General features: G+C 54.1%; 3 protein-coding genes across 3 annotated transcripts; 1 reads left to right on the top strand and 2 right to left on the bottom strand.

Annotated features, from left to right (window-relative positions):
- Positions 1–1,385: 1,385 nt before the first annotated feature.
- B0T26DRAFT_683138 (uncharacterized protein) lies at positions 1,386–2,156 on the bottom strand. Its single transcript, XM_060440786.1, has 2 exons — positions 1,831–2,156; positions 1,386–1,756 (listed from the first exon to the last, which is right to left on the bottom strand). The coding sequence occupies exons 1-2, from the start codon at positions 2,047–2,049 to the stop codon at positions 1,544–1,546; spliced, it is 432 nt and encodes a 143-aa protein (XP_060302091.1). The 5' UTR covers positions 2,050–2,156; the 3' UTR covers positions 1,386–1,543.
- A 2,971-nt stretch (positions 2,157–5,127) lies between these two features.
- On the bottom strand, positions 5,128–6,779 carry B0T26DRAFT_745282 (MFS transporter; the record flags this gene model as incomplete). Its single annotated transcript, XM_060444545.1, has 4 exons — positions 5,128–5,937; positions 5,965–6,383; positions 6,450–6,506; positions 6,581–6,779. 4 exons carry the CDS (start codon positions 6,777–6,779, stop codon positions 5,128–5,130), a joined length of 1,485 nt encoding a protein of 494 aa, XP_060302090.1.
- A 431-nt stretch (positions 6,780–7,210) lies between these two features.
- On the top strand, positions 7,211–8,751 carry B0T26DRAFT_683131 (Alpha/Beta hydrolase protein). The gene is made up of 2 exons (XM_060440785.1): positions 7,211–7,782; positions 7,853–8,751. The coding sequence occupies exons 1-2, from the start codon at positions 7,388–7,390 to the stop codon at positions 8,562–8,564; spliced, it is 1,107 nt and encodes a 368-aa protein (XP_060302089.1). The 5' UTR covers positions 7,211–7,387; the 3' UTR covers positions 8,565–8,751.
- Positions 8,752–10,623: the final 1,872 nt, after the last annotated feature.

Genomic DNA, 10,623 nt, shown 5'->3' with positions numbered 1-10,623 from the left:
CAGAAACGGGTCGCGCATAAAGATTCCGTGTTTTCTGATCTTGATCATCAAAATATGGTGATATTTGGGATATGGAAAATCCTTCTTTTTCTGGATATATCTTGATATCATCGTGATAGATCAAGATATCGAAAATCTCCGGTTCTCGGTTCCCGGCAGATACCCTCGCTCTGTCACGGCCGGCTTGGAAAAATGAGGGCGGAACTCCTCTATTGGGCGCTATAGACGAAGATTCTAAACTAAAGAGGGAAAAGGGAAAAGAAGCTCAAAAGCCTCCCCTCGCGAGATTCTTCCAGGGCGTCTCAAGGTGGGGCTCTGGCTGGTCGGGTGGATCCACCCAACTGGCGTCTGATTAGTCAGAGCGTCTGGGAGGCCTGGAGGACCAGAGGCCCTCACAAAATGCTCACTCGAAAAAAATGTGGGCATCTCGAAAATGTGGGCATTCCTTATTTGCCGTTTCTGGTTTAAAGCACATGTCGTCGCCGCAATGCGACACAGTGCGCAGGTTTAGGTTTAGGCTTAGGTTTAGGTTTAGGTTTAGACTTGGGCTTGGGCTTAGGGGTCAGGTTTAGGTTTAGGCTAGCCCGTAGGGTTAGGGTTAATCTCAGGGTTAGAGGTGTAGGATCTAGATCAATGTCCGCTAGAGACGCTGTACACGCTGCACGAGATATAACGCGCACTGCCGTTATGTCAAGTGCTACGGTATGCACGCCGTTGAGCTCAGTGTGTTAGTAGCGCTTCAATTTCAATTCCATTTTGGCACCGCTAGCTATATACGACGGCATGATTGCTCTACGAAAGATGTGTAAATGGGTCTCTATTTTATTTAGGGACCGTCTACTCGGACTGTAGGCAACGTCTTCTAGACTGTAGGTACATGGCGCCCTGGCGCCAAGCCATTAAAACCCCACTTTTCGCACCAAAAAAGAGGCTAAGTCCTGGGATGAAGCTAGCGCACCCAAGTTCAGAGCAATCGCACATACATCCTCGCACCGCAATTACACCTCGCCGCCGTCGCCAACGTCAACATGCTTCCAAATGCAGTAATTCTCTTTCAGGGCCGTAGAACTCGCTCAAATCGTTCACTTCTGCATTAAAAGCCGGCGGCTCAACGTGTATTATTGCTTACATAACATGCCTAAAAATTCAATAAAAACCTGCCTTACCTACGCATCGTCAAGATCACTGCTTTGTTGGGCGTCAAACGCTGCAGCCAAAGCCCTAGTAGTACGACGGGCCGTTGCATCGCGTGTAGAAGCCTTTGTAATGCCCCCTCCCCTCATACGCGCCGTGGGCGTTGAGGCAGGCGTCCCAGATGAAGCCCGTGAGGTAGATGCCCGCGATGCCGAGGCATCACGGCCGCCCCGGCTGCCAGGACCTCCCTTTGTTGCCCGGGTTCCCTGTGCCTTACCGCCGCGGCCGCCGCGAGCAGGCGGTACTGTGAGCCCATTCACAGTTCGTTGTGCCTGCGCAGGAGGATTTCCATGGTGTTTTCTTGGTCCTTGTTGTCCTTGTTGTCTTCCTGTTGTAGGCTGACACCCTCCTATACTGAGGGCTGCTGGCGAATGGAAGGATTCAAGCCGCTTGCCCGGCCAGTCGATGTGGCTGTCGGGGTCTGTGTCGGTGCCGTTGTCGACGGCTCTGTGGACAACGGAGCCGTAGACCGGGGAGCTCGGGGGTCCGGGGCGAATGCGGTCGAGCCTCGCGGCCTGCCCCGTAGGCGAGTAACACGGTCGAATTCGTAGAAGCTCATATACTGGTCTCCGTCACGTATGGATCTCTCCAACCACTAGTATGGGTGAAAATGCAACTTTTTGAGGACCAATTTACCTTCCATGCCCTGTTCAATGCGGGGCCGGCCATGCATATATCGTTCAACAAGGTCATGACTGCACGGCACGCCGTACTGCATACTGAACTGGCCGGTGGAGGGCTGCAGGGGGGCCGGGGACTGCTTTTCCCACGTTGGCACGGCTCCGAGTATGATACTGTTGATGTGGAAAATACAGATTTGAGGGTCTGCATCAGGGTAAACACGCGCCACTGCATTCTTCATCGCGTTGTCAAAGTTGGTTAAGGTAACTAGGCTTTTTAAGGTGAAAAATCCGATTTTGGCTGGGCTAGTGGCTTGGTGCGATGGCCAATTGTACCTTTTTGGTGTGCCTACAGTCTAGAAGACAATTCCTACAGCCCGAGTAGACGGCCCCTTTATTTAAGGCTGCTCCAAAATTATTTTCATCCTGGATTAAGGAAAAAAGGAAAAGAATAATTGTATCTCTTAAATGAGCGTATGTTAATGAAATAAGAAGACATATGTCTGTGTAGAAGAAAGCGACGATAGGGGGTAGAGGTGTAGATGAATGAGAGAGCGTGCAGTCATTACTGATCCTTGTGATCGCAGGGCGAGACGGTGGAAATTTCGCAAGATGGTAGATAGCCCACACCGCTTGCCAGAGAACGAAGACGAGAGCATAGTTTAGAAGCGTAATGGAGGCAATAGCGGCCAAAGCAAGTACGGGAAGGCGCATTGGATAACTGTGCACGCCAAGGCCAATAGTTGCACCCTCGACGTCACGGTGGATCAATTCTGTCGTGGCCGCTCAACGATTGCTGCATGATGTTGATCTACCAACGGCGTCTAGACACCAGCGGAGTGTGTGGACAATATTTTCTCCGAGGATGGGGGGGATGGTCGGAGGTTGGTTGCTGTCTGGATGGCTGCTGGGACGGCTGCTGCTTCTTCTGGTGTTGGAAGAGTTTCTAGAAGTGCTTTTTAGGTGTTTACCGACGCTGCTGGGGGTTGGCTTTGGTTCCCTTCTCATGCTTCTTGACCTTTTCTCTCATAATCTGGAGTGCTAAGTGCACGCTAGTCTCCTCCCAAGATTTGTCAGAGCTGCGGCGGCGCGAGCTGCCGACGCCGTGCTGCCGCAGGTCGCTTTGAGCTGCCACAGGGGCTGGTATTGGAAATAAAGGGCGCTGGGGGGGAGCAGATCTGCTTGGCAAGATAATGCCATGGTAAGCTAAATATCCAGTCTTATTCAGGGCCTCACGGGATATATCTGGGCGCACCTTTTGGATTGTACTGGTTGTGGAGGTTGAAGCCGGCTGTTGTTTTAATATGACAGTAACAAACCGGTCTCATGTGTCTTCTCTCCCACAGCCTGGGTGTCTGTGACCAATTTTGTGGTCTTCAATGCGGAACTGGGGCGCTTATCTTCTGTTAAAAACTCATATTCAGTTTCGTAATCTGACGATGAGCTTTGTCTGCGAGCGGGACACTTGCACAACCGGTTATTCATCTCAGCCTTTGACAAAGTGCAGTCGGACACCAAAGCCCCAATCTCCTTGACTTTATCACCAAGCGATGCTAAGCGTCTACGGGGATCCTGCATTCTAGCATGGTTGCTGCAGAAGCCAGCTTCATCCTGTAAGGGGTCAACGATCTGTTTGGGGCTCGGGGTGGACTCGAGATGCTTCTAGATGGGGTTGGGTTGACATGTAAGTCGTGTGTAGTAAAAGAGACGTGGGCCAAGACTTGCAATTACGAAAGGAGAAACTAACGGAACTGCCCGGCCAGAGTGCAAGCAACTCCGCCTTCTTCCGCTTGAACTCAGCCAGCTTCATAGCATGTTCATCGTTGGCTTGCTTCAATTTGACAGCACCCTTCTCTTCCTCTCTCTTCCACTTCTCCTTCTCCCTCTGGGCTTGCCGCGTCTGGGCGTCGAGATCTTTCTGAGCCTCGGCAAGCTTAACAAGATTTAGTCTAGCCTCGAGAGACTTGTCTCTGGCAGAGCCAATCTCCTGCTATTTCGACTTCGTCAGTCCCTGAAAGGCAGATATCTCTGTGCGTTTGTCGGCGGCCAGCCGGCTGAGTTGCCTTTCGATTGTTTGCCTCAGCGATTGTGCTTGAGCTTCAACCTCGTTAGAAGGTTGCACTTCCATCGTATCGTCTTGTTGAGAGAGAGCAGTGCAGGGAACGGGAAAACGAGAAGGTCAACAACAGGATGACGGTGTACTGCCCGCGTGGATGAAGAGGCGTGGCACAGACGGCGGTAAAGAAAGGGAGAGAACTGGGAGACATTGATGGTGGGCAGAGAATTGTGCTCCAGAGACAAAAAGAACAATGAAACAAGGAAAAATGGAGAGGGCCAATGTTCAGAATCGGAACAATAGGGACTATTTGGGTTAAGACTGGTAAATAATACACAGCACTAGATAGGAGGTCTCTAACTAGAAAGGGTGCCGTGATTCACCCAGGTAACCTTGCGCTCAAATCATTCTTCTTTACCACGAATCACCCTTCTTTACCACGGATCACCCTTCTTTACCATGGATCACCCTTCTTCACCACGGATCACCAGCATTACTGACACCTCTTGCACCTGGTAAACTCGCACGCCCATCAAGCTCTTAACAACTAAACTACCGATTTGCAACGGATCTACGTGCATATCAACGTTAACTGCAAGATCCAGCAGCGTGGGCAGGTAGGTACCCAGTCAGCACGCGGTCTGCCAGACCTGCTGTGGCCTGTCTAGCAACGCTGGTTTTGTAATTAGCGTCCTGATTAATTAATTCCCACTACAGCAGCATGCCCAGCGGTCTAGGGTTGCTTGCTTGACGGGGATCCTAGTGTGAGTGGGCCAGGGTATGGAACCAACTAGCTCCACCTGGTGCGGATCTTGTCGCTGCACACTGTCCGAGTCATACCAGGCGAGCACAGTGCATGGAATCCTTACCCTCTCAGGCCTAGTCATAATCACAAAAAAACCGAGCGCGTTGATACGAGAACCAACCCTCCCAGCCATAAGCGCGCTAGAGGTGACGCGAGGCGTAAAGATTCCCAGACCGCCCCTTTCCCACCCCCCCTTTTCTTTTGTCTCAGCCAAGTCAGCCCCGGCCTGAAAGATTTTCTGGCGTGCCGTGCTTGACCGTGTGCCGTGCTTGACTTGGCCATTCAATTTATGTAATTTATCAACTCAGCATTACATTCTCTGGTGTATTGCTTTACGTACAGCTTGTTTTCTCTCATTGGTATTGTCGTAACGCAGGGAGAAGTGGCGTAATAAGGAAGAGAAGTCTCACTGTCTCATGACGCTTTACCACCGGCCCATCCAGTAATCACCCTCACAGAAGCCACCGAAACTCGGGCACACCAGGCCCGTCACGCAGGCGCTTGGTCGGCACATGGCGGGCCGTGGTCTTGACGCCGGCCTTTCGGTTGCGTCTGTGGTTGTCAAAGGCCATGTAGGAGCCGAGGGCGCCGGCAATGAGGGCTCCAGTGGCGCCAAACACGGCCGTGGTGACGAGGGCCGTCTCGTACTTTGGCTTCTCTGCGTCGCGGAAGATGTTGCTGGAAACGAGCCCCATGACGTTGGCGCAGGGTACGCCGACGGCCGTCAGCACGAGACGACGGCCTTCGTGTGCTATGTTATTGTTGTACCACGTCGACAGGAGCACCGACGGCGCCGACGTGCCCCAAACCATCATGAAGGTCGCAAAGTAGGCCAGCTGCAAGTGCGCCTGCACGTCGTCGATCGCCGCGTAGATGATGAACCCGATAAAGGTCAGCAAGAAGCCGAGCATGATGAACGGGAAGCGGATGCGCAGTAGGTCGGAGCTGAAGGCGAGGATCAGCAGGACCGCGGCGCCGCCGACGTTGGGCGCAACTGTGTACAAGTTCGTCTTGAGCGTGTCGTAGCCGAGCCTCGCGATGATCTGCGGCATGAAGAGCCCGACGGATTGGATCGGAACGCCGAGGCAGATCTCAATCAGGATGAAGCAGTACGTGGCCGGGTGGCGGAAGATCTGGAGCGCGTCGCGAATGTCGAGCTTCTCGCCCACGACCGACGACGAGTCCATCTGGATGCGGTAGAAGGCGAGCGACCTCTCCCCCTCCCCTAGGAACTTGGCCTCGGCAGCGCTCCGCGGCAGGTACTACAGCGCGAACATGGAGAAAAGGACAGACGCGGCGCCCTCGATGAGGAACAGGTACCGCCACTTGAGCAGCGACGACTGGATGTGGAAGACGGCGAACGCGAGCAGGCCGCTGAAGGCGTTGGCGATGTTTGACGCGGCGTAGAAGATGGCCAGTCGCCGCGCCAGCTCTCCGCGCCGGTAGAAAGTGGTGAGATAGAAGATGACGAGCGGAAAGAAGCCGGCTTCGGCCATGCCCAGGAGGAATCGTACCGTGAACAAGCCCCCAAAGTTGGTGGTTGCCGCGGACAACAGCGTCATGGAGCCAAAGGCGAACATGAGAATGGGTAGGACAATGGCGGGACCAAAACGCTTCCCGATCATGGCGACGGGCGGAGCGAACACCACGTAGGGCACAAAGAAGATGGAGATGACGAGATTGTACTGGCCGGGCTGGAACCCGAGGTCTAGGTAGACGGCAGCGTCAGGGGGTATTCCCTCTTAGCGGGGAGCGCTTCAACACTTGCCGTGACTGAGGCCGGCGGTTTCGGCGTTGCCCAGGTTGCCTTTGTCGATGGCATTGAAAAGATCTATTTGATCGTCGTTAGCTTTGCCGGTACGAGGTGGCCCCGCGCCATGCACCGCTCTCCGGGGCCGAACTGACACATGACAGCCAGCACCGGCAGGATGCGGATGTCAAACCTGCGGCACAGCTGCCTCTCGGCGATGCGGTCGACGACCCGGGCCGTCTCGGCTGACTCGGCCGTCTCTTCGTCGTGGATTGCCTGGCCGCCGGCATCGGTGTCTCGTTCCGCGTCGCTGATGGCGCTCTCCTCTTTTTCACGGGCTTTGTTGGTCTGCATTGTGCTTGGCGACGATGTTCTGTCCGAAAGTTTTACCGGATGACTTGAGCGACAAAGGGGTTGGCTGGGAGCCGCGAGGTGCATAACTCAATTTTCCCCGGCCCGTGGTAATTGAAAGATAAATGATGACCGACTTGAACCACCATCTTTTTTTGCCAAACAAATGGTATTAAGTGCTGCCAGAGCCATGTCTTGGATACCGGTTATGCTGCGTGCACCTGCCTATCTTGGTGATAACCTGCTTGGTTCTGCTTAAGCGGTTCTTCGTATCACGTTACAGCCGGAGGCCGGCGGGACGGCAGTGGACCCCGCCGATCGCGAACCCGTGCCAGCCGCCTATCATTGGGCTCGGTTGGGCGCGAGGGATGCGATACGGACATGGGGAGGAGAGAGGGGTATCTTGATGTGACGCCCCCCATTCCCTGGCTTCCGGCTGATAGCTCCCGTTCGGACTTTCTGCCACTTGTCGCGGTCGCCGGATCCGTTCTTTTGTGGTTTCGGTCAGCCCATCGGTGCAACCTCGTATTACTCCCGCTCCTGCCAGATAGTGATACTGTCGCAGCTTCATAATTGGGTGCTTTCCCACGTCCGGCAGAGATATCACAATCATGGCGCAACCTCCTTATCCCCTCCACGAGACCGTCGTCGGCCGCATCAGCCCCGAGTACGCCGCTTTCTACAACCAGCACATATTTGACAAGCAGCAGGTGCACTTGCAGCCCATCGAGGCATCGAGGAGCAGCGGCATTCTGATTCCCGGCGCCGGCCCCTTGCACCCGGTCGCCACCACTGCTGACTACTCAGTCCGCCGGGCCGAGAGCCAAGGCCCCGACGTCAAGGTCCGCTGTTTCACCCCTGAGGGTCCCAAACCCGATGCCGGCTGGCCCGCCTGCGTCTACTTTCACGGCGGAGGCTGGGTTCTTGGCACCATCGACACGGAGAATGTCATAGCGTCTCACCTGTGCGCCCGGGGCCGCTCTGTGGTGGTCGCGGTAGACTACAGGTACCTATTCAGCTCATCGGTCCGACGGTTCATCACCAGTGGTTTACTATGCGCATGCTGATAGAAATAGACTGGCCCCCGAGGACCCGTTCCCCGCTGCCGTGGAGGATGCGTGGGAGGCGGTACTATGGGTGCGAGGCCAGGGGCAGCAAATCCTCGGCCTCGACACGAACGAGATGGCAACTGGAGGCTCGTCGGCTGGTGCCAACCTGGCGGCTATTATGTGCCAGCGATCGGCGGCCCGCGGGAGACAGTGGTTCTCGCTGCAGCTGCTGTCGGTCCCTGTCATGGACAACCGGCCCGACGCCGGTGAAGACAGCAACCACGGCCACGCGTCGTGGACCGACAACCAGTACTCGCCGGCTCTCCCCGCGGCAAAGATGCTCTGGTACCGGCGCCACTACCTGCCCAACGGCCCGCAAGAGTGGGCGCATCCCGAGGCCAGCCCGCTGCTGTGGGAGGGGAACTGGTCGGCGCTGCCGAGGGCGTGCATGGTCGTCGGCGAGCTGGATGTCCTGCGGTCTGAGGGCGAGGCGTTTGCCTGCCGGCTGCGCGACGCTGGGGTGGATGCTGATGTCACTGTCATGCGCGGCCAGCCGCACCCCTTCATCGCAATGGATGCCGTGCTAGAAGATGGTGCTAGAGCCATCACGCTGTTCTGTGAAGCCCTGAGCCAGGCCATTTACAGAATTCCAACGAAGGGCCTAAAAAGCCCGCCAGAGATGGCGGGCATTGAAGTTCAACATTTGGAGAGGGTTAGACGAGGCACTGACAGGGTATAAGTCAGACGGATCCCTTGTAGTGGTCATGATGGGCTCGTGAAAAGCCACTTATGGCCTCATAACGATTTCGTCACATAGGGGGATCGAAAGTTTGAACTATACAATTATAGGGCGTTTAGTGTGACGGCGCCAGCTCACAGCACCCACTACCACTGCGCTAGAACCCCCAAAAGGATGCCAGAATTGCAAGTCGACGACTTGCAACCTGTAGTGGGTTATAGTGTGCTACGGCCGTTGCGCGCCGTGACATTTAGTGATATTCCCTTGTGTTTGTGTTGAGATGGCGCCAGGGTCATCACGCTCTTGAGCCGGACGTGGGGGAGCCCGGCGCCCCGGGAAGGTCTCTGCGAACACCAACCCGGCAAACGCTGCAGATTAACTGTGAAGTGCATGGCAGGTTGAGCGAGGCGAGCCGGACCGATGCCTGCAGTCACCCTACCTCCCCAAATCTTCCCGGCAAAGCATTTCTGGTCATTCTCCTCGCCCTCCCATCCCCATCTAATCAATCTCTGTTTTGCCCTTTCGACCATCTTCACCCTTGTTGTACTCGTCTCCTGCTGCAACGACAGCCTAGTGTGAAAGGTTTCCTCAACCTAAACGGCATATTGCAAGAAAGGGAACGACAGGAAACGCAGATGCAGATCTCCCAGTTTGCCGACCAAGCTCGCGAGAGCCGCATCAAGTTCGAAGCAAAACTGGCTGTGCTTGAACAAACAAGAAAGGCCGAGATTGAGCATAAAAAGGGAGCCAAAAGAAGAAGGCCGAATTGAGCTCACATTCTAAGTTTGACACGATAAAACAGATTCGGCGCGCGCAGAGGGCAGTAGGGCGTGATGTTGATAGTTCTGACGAATCAGAAGGCGAGGAAGAAGTCGAGGAAGTCGAAAGTTGCATGTTTATTAGTTGATTTGGTGATATTTTACGTGCTTCAATGTACGGTGTCATTCGTATAAGTGGGCGGCGCAGCACTGGCCAAAAGTAGGCGTGGCCACAATAGGTACGGTCAAATTGGGTTGGTCCGTTCCTTGGGTGCTCGGCCTCTACCTGGATGATATTCTCTTGTCTCTTTATCGTGGCGAGAATTTGAGAATGTACTTACCGCACCAGAGAGACCCTCGAGCGACGAGAATGGCTCTCTACCTTGTCTTGGGGTTTCATTGAGTACCTAGGTAATTAGTAGTTAGACGATAATGTTAATTGATTATGTCCGTCCATCTCGGTTGGAATCCTCTGGCTTCTCCCTTTGAGCATGTGAGCCGTTTACTCCCTAATTCTCCTCATCATGAACAACTAGATCAACTCCCTCGTGGTTGATAATATTAAGAGTCGGGCGTTTTGAATTTCACTCAACATCGGGAAATAACGGTAGAGACCCATTATGCTTCGTCCTCGAAGCCCGATTAATTGCCGTACTTGCCTACTACTACGAAGCCCTACGATAGTGTTGGACGTGATCGTAGTTGAGTCTAGAGATACAGGAAAAGAAGGCCCTATTTGTACCCAAAAAGTACACAAAAGAAATCTAGTAGTACTAGTGTCACGGCCAGCACTGTTGACCCCTCTGTGCAGCCGACCCCGCACTAGTCCCAATTTGGATGCAGGGCTTGGCACTCACAACAGCGATGTTGGCCCGTGCGCAAACCCGCTCCCGCTTAAGACCTGCACACTGAACAGCTCCTTTGTAGATTTCCTCTCTTTCTTCTTCACCTTAGAATCTTTAGACAATGGTATAGCTATATTAGCGATCCTTTTCCTAGTTGCTATTGACCACCGTCACAACTAGGAAGTGAGCGTCATAGAGGGTCTTTTAAGAGTTCAACTTGGTTGTGGCTCGGATGTGGCTTAAAGTGGCTTAAATATTGGGGATAGATAGTCTACGAATCTTCACCAATCATAAGTCCTGTACACTAGTGAGGAAGAGCAAGATCGCCATATATGCTAATAGTGGCCGAAGATGAGAGCGAATTAGTCTGCACCAAGAGGCACGAAGGCCGGCTAGCCGGTTTGGTACTCCATAAGGTATTCCAGGCCAGACGAAGTCGAATGCTTAGGAATCTCC

Source organism: Lasiosphaeria miniovina (genome assembly GCF_030549165.1).
Source record: "Lasiosphaeria miniovina strain SMH2392-1A chromosome Unknown B0T26scaffold_1, whole genome shotgun sequence".
Taxonomy (NCBI): Eukaryota; Fungi; Ascomycota; class Sordariomycetes; order Sordariales; family Lasiosphaeriaceae; genus Lasiosphaeria; species Lasiosphaeria miniovina.
Note: the sequence above shows the minus strand (reverse complement) of the source record. Positions and strands in the feature narration are given on the sequence as shown.

Coding starts and splice junctions, on each gene's coding strand:
- B0T26DRAFT_683138 (XM_060440786.1), bottom strand. CDS start 2,049: ATGCAGTGGCGCGTGTTTACCCTGATGCAGACCCTCAAATCTGTATTT. Junction 1,757..1,830: donor CATTGAACAGGGCATGGAAG/GTAAATTGGTCC, acceptor GACGGAGACCAG/TATATGAGCTTCTACGAATT.
- B0T26DRAFT_683131 (XM_060440785.1), top strand. CDS start 7,388: ATGGCGCAACCTCCTTATCCCCTCCACGAGACCGTCGTCGGCCGCATC. Junction 7,783..7,852: donor GTGGTCGCGGTAGACTACAG/GTACCTATTCAG, acceptor TGATAGAAATAG/ACTGGCCCCCGAGGACCCGT.